Source organism: Rutilus rutilus (genome assembly GCF_951802725.1).
Source record: "Rutilus rutilus genome assembly, chromosome: 19".
Taxonomy (NCBI): Eukaryota; Metazoa; Chordata; class Actinopteri; order Cypriniformes; family Leuciscidae; genus Rutilus; species Rutilus rutilus.
This window is the reverse complement of record NC_140232.1, coordinates 453,387-466,994: the sequence shown is the minus strand read 5'-3', so window position 1 is coordinate 466,994 and position 13,608 is coordinate 453,387. Positions and strand designations below refer to the sequence as shown.

The 13,608-nt window shown below is 49.1% G+C and overlaps 1 protein-coding gene across 1 annotated transcript in view; it reads left to right on the top strand.

Moving 5' to 3' along the window:
* plxnd1 (plexin D1) overlaps nt 1-13,608 on the top strand; it is a 133,549-nt gene that overhangs the window by 65,916 nt on the left and 54,025 nt on the right. Inside the window, exons 15-21 of the mRNA XM_084389258.1 lie at nt 1,019-1,158; nt 1,290-1,463; nt 1,667-1,751; nt 1,897-2,160; nt 4,209-4,358; nt 7,432-7,549; nt 7,674-7,781. Of these exons, the coding sequence (XP_084245384.1) occupies nt 1,019-1,158; nt 1,290-1,463; nt 1,667-1,751; nt 1,897-2,160; nt 4,209-4,358; nt 7,432-7,549; nt 7,674-7,781 (1,039 nt within the window). The remainder of the gene's footprint in view (nt 1-1,018; nt 1,159-1,289; nt 1,464-1,666; nt 1,752-1,896; nt 2,161-4,208; nt 4,359-7,431; nt 7,550-7,673; nt 7,782-13,608) is intronic.

The following is a 13,608-nucleotide window of genomic DNA, read 5'->3' as shown; positions in this document are numbered from 1 at the left end:
AACATCCTCGCCTCGACAGGAAGTGATGGCATGGTCTGAGTGGAGTGTGTGTGTGTGTGTGTGTGTGTTGTGTGTTCTGACGTTCACTCTACATGCCACATTACTTCTGAATGACATGCTAATTTAAACTAACCTTCCAGAAGAGTTTATATGATCGAAGCCGCTGCACTCGGACTTTATCAACAGCTTTAGCTCTTTAACATTCTGGCATATGAACATTTATGTGCTGCTACCTATAACTTACTATTACCACACCTTCCAGATGGAAAGCCATAGACTGTAGAAAAGTATGGGCGTAGTGTCTGTGAGTCACCCGTAGTGTTTCTGAAGAGCGTTTTTGAAGCCCAAAGTGGGCGGAGCCGGCCGTCGCCATCTTGGCAGCGTCACTCCGGGATAAACGAAAATGAGCAGCGAGGCGGATTAGCTGAGGTGATGTGACGCTAACAGACAGCAGACAAACGGCTAGCAGTGACATCAGCGCAGTCCACCTGTCACTCAAGTGGCCACGCCCTTAATTATGCAGAACTTTAAGGCTTTATATAATTTAAACGGATGAGTTATGAAAAAATTCACCCTCCTCACAGTTTTCATGAAGGGCAAAATTAGTTATATAGAGCAAAACCACTTTTAGAACCAGGCTGTAAACATGTTTTCTCTGCTGTAAAGTTGGCCATTTTAACATGGGGGTTTATGGGATTGACTCTCTTCTGCAGCCGGTCTCTAGTGGCCAGTCCATGAACTGCAGTTTGAGTCAGTGTTGGATTCAAGAGAGATAGGAAGGTTGCCGCTTGTGGAAAACACAGCTTAAGTGGTCTTTGGAACATAGTAGCGTTTCTAGTTGATTCACTGGTTCAGTTGCTCCTCTGGCTAAAGCCTGTCACAGTACGCTGTGTTTTGGGAAGCAGGAGCTGATTTGTTATTGGTCCAAGAAGGTTTCCCAGCTCCTACCTGATCAGATATTGCTCTACACAAGCTCAGTTAGTTGTGTGGTCTTTGAGTAAGTGTTCCTCGTGCACAGGAGCCCAGACTGCTGGAGTTCTCCCCGCCACACGGGCCTCTCGCTGGAGGAACCAGACTCACCATCAGAGGACGATTCCTGGACGCCGGATCCACCGTCAGCGTCAGGATCAACACCACTCAAGACTGCAGCATCTACATGTGAGTGTGTGTTCGTCTCATGTTTCAGTGATGGGTGTAATGATACACATCTTACAATCCTTAAACAAAGCCAAAGTACAGTTAAAATGTTACGTTTTCTAAATGTTATGTTTTCGCCTGTGTGTTTGCAGGCGGTCGAGTGAAGTGATCGGGTGTGTGATGCCTCCCGCCGCGCTGGCAGAGAACGTGTCTGTGTGTGTGGTGTACGACGGCCGGCCCTGCCTCAGCACTTCGCCCAGCTTCACCTTCACCTATGAGAAAAACCCCACGATCAGTCAGATCACACCCAGCAAGAGCTTCCTCAGGTACGACACACTACAGGACCGTTCTAGTGCTGATCACTGTCAAGTGTGTGAGACAGGAGGAAAACTGTGCTGGATGTCATATCCGCTTCATTCCCTACATTAGAGATGGACATTCTTACTTTGGTTAGCTGGGCTTGATATTGCATACTGTGCACAGTACAGTCTCACATAGATCTGTTCCTCTGTATTCCTCATGGTGTCAGTGGTGGTCGCAGGATCTCGGTCACGGGTTACGGCTTTGGTCTGGTGCAGTCGGCCGTGATGGAGGTGACTGGAATCGGACAGACGGTGAGAAATAATGCCTTTTATTGACAAGAAAACAACAGAATCAATGATGCAAACGTCATCAGCTCTACAGAAGATGATAGTCATTATTCAGATCAGATCAGTTCATCATCTGATATCAGTGAACATGAATGTGTGTTTTCTGCAGAACTGCTCGTGTGTGTCGTCCACTCTCATGGTGTGTCAGTCTCCGGCGGCGGCTCAATCCCAGCAGGCCACGGCTCTCTTCTACCTGAACCAGGTGCTGTACAGAGGAGCTGGTTCTTCAGGGGATCGAGGGCTGGACGAGGACCAGGAGCCTCTCGCTGAACACTTTCACTTCGACTACGTGGAGGATCCACAGTTCTACACCGCCAACAAGGAGAAGCTCATCAAACATCACACTGGAGAGCCGCTCATCCTCGTCATCAACGTGAGTGTGTGTGATTGTGTGTGACGAGACAAGGGAATGGGACACTGCATCCTGAGACACTTTGGAGAACGCCTCACCGTCATTATACAGTAGTTCAGTCATCAGTCACGCTGAGGCGTTCCCCAAAGTGTCTCAGGACGCAGTGTCTCATTCCCTGTTCTCAGAGAACAAGGGTTACAGTCGTAACCTGAGACGTTCCCTTTCGAAAGGGAACTCGCACTGCATCCTGAGACACTTTGGGGAACGAAATACCCACGCTGCCATGCTGAGGGGATGTATGCCAATCATGGCTGTGCTGCAAGCATGAACACATTAAACGCAGAGTTAAATCCCCCCTACTGGATGCCTCAGGCTGTCAGTAGCACTACCCCCTACGGCCACTGCCCGGGCTTCATGCTTAATGAGGAAGCACCTTTTTGATCTTACAAGATTGACTTGACCGAGAGCCAGCTCAAAGGCCTGGACACCACAACCCAACTTAGAAGGGTTCCTTTAAGGGAGTACGGCTCAGACCTATTGGGCCCTAGCCTGCTACTTTCAGGAGGACCAGTGTCAACCCCTGTACCAGGGAGGCTATCATGCATACCCGCCGTCGCGTATGCCCTGTCATTTACACGTGAGGTTGTTTTCAGAGGTCTAGATGGCAGGGCCAGAGCTCTCAGTGTCGATGTCTCCCCTGTTGAAAGATAGAGGGGATAGGAATGGGGGGCATCGACACATACCCATACCCTCCACATTCTCATAGTTGGAATGCTGGAAGCGGTGAATGCGAGAAGAATACGGCTTCTTCCATGCCTTCTTGACCTCAAAGTGGAGATGGAGTGGTGTGGAATGTAAGGCTCACGGGAGCTGGCGGGTTATGGCTGTGTGTTTGTGTGTGTGTGAGTGTGTGTGGGTGGGTTATGGCTGGTGGGCCTCTGGCGCGCTGCCATGGCCACTCAAGCCCAGCGGTGGCACGCTCCATCACCTCCACCAGCTCAGCATACGCGGGGCTCGCAGGTTCAGCCATTACAGCATCTTCACCCGCGTCAGCCTCCTCCTGCTCGTCACGGCTCGAAGCCCGCTGAGCACTGGCCACTGGACCTGAGGATGCACCTGACAGCTCACCCGCGTCAGCCACCGAAGAGCGTGAGAGATTTACACCTCTCTCAAACTCGTCGGCAAGCTCCATCTGAGATCTCCACGATCTCAGTCTCCTCTCCGCCTCTAAGCAAGCAGGACCAGAACCGCGGGGTGCAGACGACTGTTCTTCCCTCGAGAAGAGAGACAGACGAGAGCGGAGCATTTTAACTGACAAACGCTTGCAGTTTGCGCACGCGGACCCCTCAAGGACCGAGACAGAACACACACAGGTCGCGAGTGTCACCAGGTGTCAAGAATCTTGGACACGGGTCGCCACAATTCCTGAAGCGCTTGTTAGCGCCATGATATCTTCACAGTACCAGCAAAACAGTCCCTGAAGACGAAAAGAGGATGACATGTTCTCTTATACTTCCTGGTCGCACTAGTGGTGATGTCATGGCTGTCGCTGGCCAATATGTTTGTCGTGAATATACAGTTCTTCAGTCATCAGTCACGCTGAGGCGTTCCCCAAACGTGTCTCAGGACGCAGTGCGAGTACCCCGTGCACATACCCTATGGTCTGTAATAACTAAAGTAGTTGAGCATTGCTCTCTCACACACACACACACACACACACACACTGGGGACACTGAGAGTCTCTGAGAGTCAGACAGGAAGTATCTAACAGGCACAGCAGAGCAAGGGAGTGTTATTTTCATTCTCTCCTAAAGAATGGAAGAGGAAGGAAGGAAGGATAAAGAGCTGAAACAGTGTCTGTGTGTTTGCCTTCAAAGTGTGTGCTTAATTATCAGAGGATGTTTAGTTGTTCATGTCATAAACAGCTGCGATGCTGTCAATCACTTGATTTCTATTTCCACTGTGAAATACTGAACAAAATCCTCATCCACTTCTATCTGTATATTTACCATCACACATACACACTCATATCTACACACACAGTAACGGTGGTTGTGTTTGTGTGTCAGAAAGGGCCGAGCGAGCTGGATCTGACACTGGATGAATACTCCGTGACGATTGGCTCAGACCTCTGTGACATCACCTTCCATAACGATCAGCTGTTCCACTGCACCATCAACCGCTCGCTGAGCGCCGGCGCTGGAGATCTGCCCGTCACTGTGAGTGAACAACTCACAACTCACAACTCACAACTCACTCGCAATTCACAACTCACAACTCACAACACTCGCAACTCATAACTCACAACACTCACAACTCACAACTCATAACTCACAACACTCACAACTCACAACTCACAACTCACTCGCAATTCACAACTCACAACTCACAACACTCACAACACTCACAACTCACAACTCATAACTCACAACACCCACAACTCACAACTCTCACAACTCACAACACTCACAACTCACAACACTCACAACTCACAACTCACAACACTCACAACACTTACAACTCACAATTCACAACACTCGCAACTCACAACACTCACAACTCACAACACTCACAAGTCACAACTCACAACTCACAACTCTCACAACACTCACAACTCATAACACTCACAACACTCACAACACTCACAACTCACAACACTCACAACACTCACAACTCACAACACTCACAACTCATAACACTCACAACACTCACAACTCACAATTCACAACACTCACAACACTCACAAGTCACAACACTCACAACACTCACAACACTCACAACTCACAACACTCACAACACTCACAACTCATAACACTCACAACACACAACACTCACAACACACAACACTCACAACACTCACAACTCACAACACTCACAACACTCACAAGTCACAACACTCACAACACTCACAACTCACAACACTCACAACACTCACAACTCATAACACTCACAACACACAACACTCACAACACACAACACTCACAACACTCACAACTCACAGCTCACAACACTCAAAACTCACAACACTCAAAACTCACAACACTCACAACTCACAACACTCACAACTCATAATACTCACAACACTCACAATACTCACAACTCACAACTCATAACACTCACAACTCATAACTCTCACAACTCATCATTCTGACGTCATTTCTGCCAAGGTTTAATTGAAAACCCCAGATTTTCTGTATGCCTTAAAACTTATGAACAAACGTTCTTCCAGGAACATTAATAGAACGTTTGTTCAGAGTTGTCTGGTGTCTAATAATGATCTTAAAACATTATTTATACGTTGTGCCTAATGTTTTTAAATGTTACTACTTGTTTCAGAACATCCAAAAGTAACGTTTCCATAATGTTTGAAGAATGATACAATGGAATGTTCCTTTAACTTTCACATAACCAAGATTTTATTTTTATTTTTTAAACTAGACATTTTAAACGCTCAAGGATCATCCAGAAACTGTTCATTTAATACACTCAACTTTTAATATTACAAACGTACAATATTTTAGAACAGAAATGAACATTGACCTTGTTTCAGAAATGCTACTAAATTATTTTTAAAGTGTAGCTGTTGTAGCTGTACCGTGGTAATCAGCGGAGCATTCACTATTACACGGCTCAAGGACAGAAGAAGAACTTCTCATGCTGTGAGAGACAGACTGTTACTGAAGCTGAATGTCTCTCGCCTACATCAGCTTTATCAGTGTATCTGTATCTGACGTTAATCACTACCAGCGTAACCATCACTTTATTCTTTATCTGCTCATCGGTATCACTCTCTCTCTCCCTCTCTCTCTCTCTCTCTCCCCTCTCTCTCTCTCACACACACACACACACTCTCTCTCGGCCGCTGGAAGTTTAAAGCAGCGCTGGAATTTCTCTGCTGTTCAACATCAAACATGAAAACAAGAGTTAATCAAGCCCTGAAACGCCCTGCTTGTTTTCATGTCTGAATTCCCTGTTCCTTTGTTTGGTCTGATTGTGAAACACACACACACACACACACACACACACACACACAGAGCTATATTTAACACGCCGGAGCGCTGCATGACACAGCTAATGGAGCAGAGACCACTGAACGTCTCAACAAACTGTGGAAAAGATCACAAACATCTGGGTCTGAGGGCAAATGAGGCATTGAGAGCGGTTTCGACACACACACACTCACATTCATACATGCACACAAACTCACACACACACACTCATATACATACAGACTCACACACACATACATACACACACACACACACACACTCACATTCATACATGCACACAAACTCACACACACTCTCATATACACACACACACACACGCTCACACACACACACACACACACACACACACACTCACGCGGGTTGTTCCATGGGAACGCAGGATGGCTGTACATATGCACTGTGTTTATGTGAGATGTATGGATTTACATTCTGGCCGTTTTTCCACATTTTACTAACAGGACAAATAGTGAGTGTCTGGAAACCACAGGATTAGGAAGCTAAACGAGGAACTTCTGTCATCATTTACTCATCATTATGTTGTTTCTCATCCATAAGACTGTCTGTGATGTGTGGAACACACTAGATATAGAGTGTTCTATGCCAGGGGAGAGATAGCCCACGAGCGTCTCTCTTTAACCGGGGGCATCATCGTATAACCCTGTGCCTTTGCACCAACAATAGTCAAAGAAATAGACGTCGCTGGCTCAAAGACACGAGAAGAATAGGGCTTGTTCCAAGATTTAGCTAACTCAACATGGAAATCTGGAAAAAAGGGAAGGATTGTGTCTCTGCTCATCACGCAGATCGACACGCGAGCCCCATGACACTGAGGACAGGCTCGTTCTTCCCGCAGGAATGCGAGCCTCGCGAGGAGTGCTTTGATGGAGAAGAGCTCGCTTCCCCCAGACAGAGGATGCAGGAATCGCGTGGATCATCCTTTGAGATGGGCGGCACATATCTCTTAGCGGAATCACTCATTTTGATTACTACAACTCTTTTCTTTTCTTCAAATCTGTTCTACAAATCTTTTCTTTTCGTTTGAGAGAGAAAGAGAAAGTATGAAGTATTTTTCCTGCCTAGCAAAGCTAACTCCTAACAAAGGGTATAGTTTGAGAGCAAGAAAGTTTGATGCACACACACTTGTACCACAAGACAAAACGACCTGATGAGCGCAAGCCGGATCTGCTTATGTTCTCGCACTGATGCCGTGGTGGTCAGATGCTCCTGTGTGATGATGAAGAAGATGAAGATGATGATGATGACGTTTGCTCTTCTGTTGCAGGTTCGAGTGGGTCGTTTCCAGAAGGTCATAGCGATGGTGCAGATGGGTGGAGGCAGTGAACTGGCCATCGTGGTGTCGATCGTGGTCTGCTGTGTGCTGCTGCTGGTCTGCACTGTGGGTGAGTGTGTGTGTGTGTGTGAGTGTGCTGCTGCTGTGCACTGTGGGTACGTGTGTGTTCACTCTCTACACAATGGATCCAACACGCATGATGTTCCTCTGCTGAAGTGTGTGTGTGTGTTCAGCACTGGTGGTTTACTGCACCAAGAGCCGCAGGGCAGAGCGCTACTGGCAGAAGACTCTGTTACAGATGGAGGAGATGGAGTCACAGATCCGCGACGAGATCCGCAAAGGTAACACACTCTCGTTTTCATATGGGGGGGGGGGGGGGGGGGCACTGTTTATGATCTGAGAAATACACATTCATCAGAACAGTAACAACCCGTATTTTCCATATCTGAAATAGACCAAGTTCTATATTATAACAACACCAAAACACAAGAGAGTCCATCCTACAGCCGCTGCTCCACAATGTAGCGCTCATGAGTTACCAGTGCAGATCTACACAGGTGGAGCTGGGGAGGGAGGAGGGTTTCTGAAGCGCTCATGAGTTACCAGTGCAGATCTACACAGGTGGAGCTGGGGAGGGAGGAGGGTTTCTGAAGCGCTCATGAGTTACCAGTGCAGATCTACACAGGTGGAGCTGGGGAGGGAGGAGGGTTTCTGTAGCGCTCATGAGTTACCAGTACAGATCTACACAGGTGGAGCTGGAGAGGGAGGAGGGTTTCTGAAGCGCTCATGAGTTACCAGTGCAGATCTACACAGGTGGAGCTGGGGAGGGAGGAGGGTTTCTGTAGCGCTCATGAGTTACCAGTACAGATCTACACAGGTGGAGCTGGAGAGGGAGGAGGGTTTCTGAAGCGCTCATGAGTTACCAGTGCAGATCTACACAGGTGGAGCTGGGGAGGGAGGAGGGTTTCTGAAGCGCTCATGAGTTACCAGTACAGATCTACACAGGTGGAGCTGGGGAAGGAGGAGGGTTTCTGAAGCGCTCATGAGTTACCAGTACAGATCAACACAGGTGGAGCTGGGGAGGGAGGAGGGTTTCTGAAGCGCTCATGAGTTACCAGTACAGATCAACACAGGTGGAGCTGGGGAGGGAGGAGGGTTTCTGAAGCGCTCATGAGTTACCAGTGCAGATCTACACAGGTGGAGCTGGGGAGGGAGGAGGGTTTCTGAAGCGCTCATGAGTTACCAGTGCAGATCTACACAGGTGGAGCTGGGGAAGGAGGAGGGTTTCTGAAGCGCTCATGAGTTACCAGTACAGATCAACACAGGTGGAGCTGGGGAGGGAGGAGGGTTTCTGAAGCGCTCATGAGTTACCAGTGCAGATCTACACAGGTGGAGCTGGGGAGGGAGGAGGGTTTCTGAAGCGCTCATGAGTTACCAGTGCAGATCTACACAGGTGGAGCTGGGGAGGGAGGAGGGTTTCTGAAGCGCTCATGAGTTACCAGTACAGATCTACACAGGTGGAGCCGGGGAAGGAGGAGGGTTTCTGAAGCGCTCATGAGTTACCAGTACAGATCAACACAGGTGGAGCTGGGGAAGGAGGAGGGTTTCTGAAGCGCTCATGAGTTACCAGTGCAGATCTACACAGGTGGAGCCGGGGAAGGAGGAGGGTTTCTGAAGCGCTCATGAGTTACCAGTGCAGATCTACACAGGTGGAGCTGGGGAAGGAGGAGGGTTTCTGAAGCGCTCATGAGTTACCAGTACAGATCTACACAGGTGGAGCTGGGGAAGGAGGAGGGTTTCTGAAGCGCTCATGAGTTACCAGTGCAGATCTACACAGGTGGAGCTGGGGAAGGAGGAGGGTTTCTGAAGCGGTCATGAGTTACCAGTGCAGATCTACACAGGTGGAGCTGGGGAGGGAGGAGGGTTTCTGTAGCGCTCATGAGTTACCAGTACAGATCTACACAGGTGGAGCTGGAGAGGGAGGAGGGTTTCTGAAGCGCTCATGAGTTACCAGTGCAGATCTACACAGGTGGAGCTGGGGAGGGAGGAGGGTTTCTGTAGCGCTCATGAGTTACCAGTACAGATCTACACAGGTGGAGCTGGAGAGGGAGGAGGGTTTCTGAAGCGCTCATGAGTTACCAGTGCAGATCTACACAGGTGGAGCTGGGGAGGGAGGAGGGTTTCTGAAGCGCTCATGAGTTACCAGTACAGCACCAGCAGCCATGTCACCCTGTAGCCCAAGACTGGTTGCCCACTGAAGCTAAGCAGGGCTGAGCCTGGTTAGTACCTGGATGGGAGACCTCCTGAGAAAACCAGGTTGCTGCTGGAAGAGGTGTTAGTGAGGCCAGCAGGGGGTGCTCACCCTGTGGTCTGTGTGGGTCCTAATGCCCCAGTATAGTGACGGGGACACTATACTGCCAAAAGAACACCGTCCTTCGGATGAGACGTAAAACCGAGGTCCTGACTCTCTGTGGTCATTAAAAATCCCAGGATGTCTTTCGAAAGAGTAGGGGTGTAACCCCGGCATCCTGGCCAAATTTGCCCAGTGGCCTCTGTCCATCATGGCCTCCTAATCATCCCCATATACTGATTGGCTTCATCACTCTGTCTCCTCTCCACCAGTAAGCTGGTGTGTGGTGGGCGTTCTGGCGCAATATGGCTGCCGTCGCATCATCCAGGTGGATGCTGCACATTGGTGGTGGTTGAGGAGATTGCCCCTTCTATGTAAAGCGCTTTGAGTGCCGAGAAAAGCGCTATATAAATGTAATGAATTATGAATTATTACAGATCTACACAGGTGGAGCTGGGGAAGGAGGAGGGTTTCTGAAGCGCTCATGAGTTACCAGTACAGATCAACACAGGTGGAGCTGGGGAGGGAGGAGGGTTTCTGAAGCGCTCATGAGTTACCAGTACAGATCAACACAGGTGGAGCTGGGGAGGGAGGAGGGTTTCTGAAGCGCTCATGAGTTACCAGTGCAGATCTACACAGGTGGAGCTGGGGAGGGAGGAGGGTTTCTGAAGCGCTCATGAGTTACCAGTGCAGATCTACACAGGTGGAGCTGGGGAAGGAGGAGGGTTTCTGAAGCGCTCATGAGTTACCAGTACAGATCAACACAGGTGGAGCTGGGGAGGGAGGAGGGTTTCTGAAGCGCTCATGAGTTACCAGTGCAGATCTACACAGGTGGAGCTGGGGAGGGAGGAGGGTTTCTGAAGCGCTCATGAGTTACCAGTGCAGATCTACACAGGTGGAGCTGGGGAGGGAGGAGGGTTTCTGAAGCGCTCATGAGTTACCAGTACAGATCTACACAGGTGGAGCCGGGGAAGGAGGAGGGTTTCTGAAGCGCTCATGAGTTACCAGTACAGATCAACACAGGTGGAGCTGGGGAAGGAGGAGGGTTTCTGAAGCGCTCATGAGTTACCAGTGCAGATCTACACAGGTGGAGCCGGGGAAGGAGGAGGGTTTCTGAAGCGCTCATGAGTTACCAGTGCAGATCTACACAGGTGGAGCTGGGGAAGGAGGAGGGTTTCTGAAGCGCTCATGAGTTACCAGTACAGATCTACACAGGTGGAGCTGGGGAAGGAGGAGGGTTTCTGAAGCGCTCATGAGTTACCAGTGCAGATCTACACAGGTGGAGCTGGGGAAGGAGGAGGGTTTCTGAAGCGGTCATGAGTTACCAGTGCAGATCTACACAGGTGGAGCTGGGGAAGGAGGAGGGTTTCTGAAGCGCTCATGAGTTACCAGTACAGATCTACACAGGTGGAGCTGGGGAAGGAGGAGGGTTTCTGAAGCGCTCATGAGTTACCAGTGCAGATCTACACAGGTGGAGCTGGGGAAGGAGGAGGGTTTCTGAAGCGCTCATGAGTTACCAGTACAGATCTACACAGGTGGAGCTGGGGAAGGAGGAGGGTTTCTGAAGCGGTCATGAGTTACCAGTGCAGATCAACACAGGTGGAGCTGGGGAAGGAGGAGGGTTTCTGAAGCGGTCATGAGTTACCAGTACAGATCAACACAGGTGGAGCTGGGGAAGGAGGAGGGTTTCTGAAGCGCTCATGAGTTACCAGTACAGATCTACACAGGTGGAGCTGGGGAAGGAGGAGGGTTTCTGAAGCGCTCATGAGTTACCAGTACAGATCTACACAGGTGGAGCTGGGGAAGGAGGAGGGTTTCTGAAGCGGTCATGAGTTACCAGTGCAGATCAACACAGGTGGAGCTGGGGAAGGAGGAGGGTTTCTGAAGCGGTCATGAGTTACCAGTGCAGATCTACACAGGTGGAGCTGGGGAAGGAGGAGGGTTTCTGAAGCGCTCATGAGTTACCAGTACAGATCTACACAGGTGGAGCTGGGGAAGGAGGAGGGTTTCTGAAGCGCTCATGAGTTACCAGTGCAGATCTACACAGGTGGAGCTGGGGAAGGAGGAGGGTTTCTGAAGCGCTCATGAGTTACCAGTGCAGATCTACACAGGTGGAGCTGGGGAAGGAGGAGGGTTTCTGAAGCGCTCATGAGTTACCAGTACAGATCTACACAGGTGGAGCTGGGGAGGGAGGAGGGTTTCTGAAGCGGTCATGAGTTACCAGTGCAGATCTGCACAGGTGGAGCTGGGGAGGGAGGAGGGTTTCTGAAGCGCTCATGAGTTACCAGTGCAGATCTACACAGGTGGAGCTGGGGAAGGAGGAGGGTTTCTGAAGCGCTCATGAGTTACCAGTGCAGATCTACACAGGTGGAGCTGGGGAAGGAGGAGGGTTTCTGAAGCGCTCATGAGTTACCAGTGCAGATCAACACAGTTGGAGCTGGGGAAGGAGGAGGGTTTCTGAAGCGCTCATGAGTTACCAGTACAGATCTACACAGGTGGAGCTGGGGAGGGAGGAGGGTTTCTGAAGCGCTCATGAGTTACCAGTGCAGATCTACACAGGTGGAGCCGGGGAGGGAGGAGGGGTTCTGAAGCGCTCATGAGTTACCAGTATTTGAAACTTGAGCTGCGAGCTCATTGGCTACTGATCAGCAGGAACCAATCAGCTGCGCCCTATAGAGAATGATGTGATTACGAGCAGATTGAGTTAAAGACCTTCTAGAGTTTCGTGACAGAACTTTGTATTTATAAGTATAATTATGTTTCAAGTTCTGTTTTGTGTAATATGTTAAATATGAATGTTCTGATCTTAGACGGAGGATGAACCAACTCCAGGGCTAGGCTAAGCACGTGCACTTCCACTTTAAAACCCATGTAGATAGATTTGCTTGAAATAATTTCAGGTTTTGTCACCTACACATCCCAGCTTAAACGCTCTCGTTAAATGATTTGTTATTAAAGCGTCTACGTTTACAAAGCACTGTTAATTTGACCAGAAAAGCAAGCATGCTGTATTCATAACCTTTATAACCACTATAAAGCTGTCACATCTCAGTTCATCACGATCTCACAGAGTTCAGTTCAATTCACATTCATTTGTAGCGCTTTTCACAGCACATATCGTTTCAAAGCAGCTTCACAGAAAATGCGAAGTTCCGTTATAATCAATGAAGCTGACCGCACAATGAATCTCTTATCTACACAACCGATCGTTATAATGAGAGGATTCGTGCAGAACTCAGAGTTTGTTCAGTGCTGAGTTAGGGCCCTTTCACACCTACCTTGTTTGGTCCGGATTTTCTGACTTTTCAGTTTGATCCGAATCCAAACTACAGGTGTGAACCCTCCCCCGGACCACGGTCCGGACCAAACAGACGAAATCTGGTCAGACGAAAAGAGGTAGTCTCGGTCCGGATCAAACTGAACAAAGGTTTGGTTCGTTTCTAGTGTGAACGCATGTTCTGCATGGTTCGGACTTTCAGAACATTTACAGGAACTTCTGGTGGTTCCCGCAGGATTGCTCGCAGTCTTCTCCTCCTCTCCTGCCGGCGACGATAAAATGTGATGATAGGACGCAAGTGTGTCATGTAAAGTTCTTTAGTGTGCTCGTATAGTTGCAATGTGAAACCCAAACCCAAACTAACCGAATGTATAGAATGTATGAAAACATGAACTTTGATTCGGACCTTAAACACGCCCTTAAACACCTCTGATTGGCTGTTGCATTCATGAAATCAGCAGATATGTTTGTGATTGGCTACAACGCTCAACTCTGCAAAAACACACTGTAAATAGAAACCCTTGATGCTCTCCACAGCACA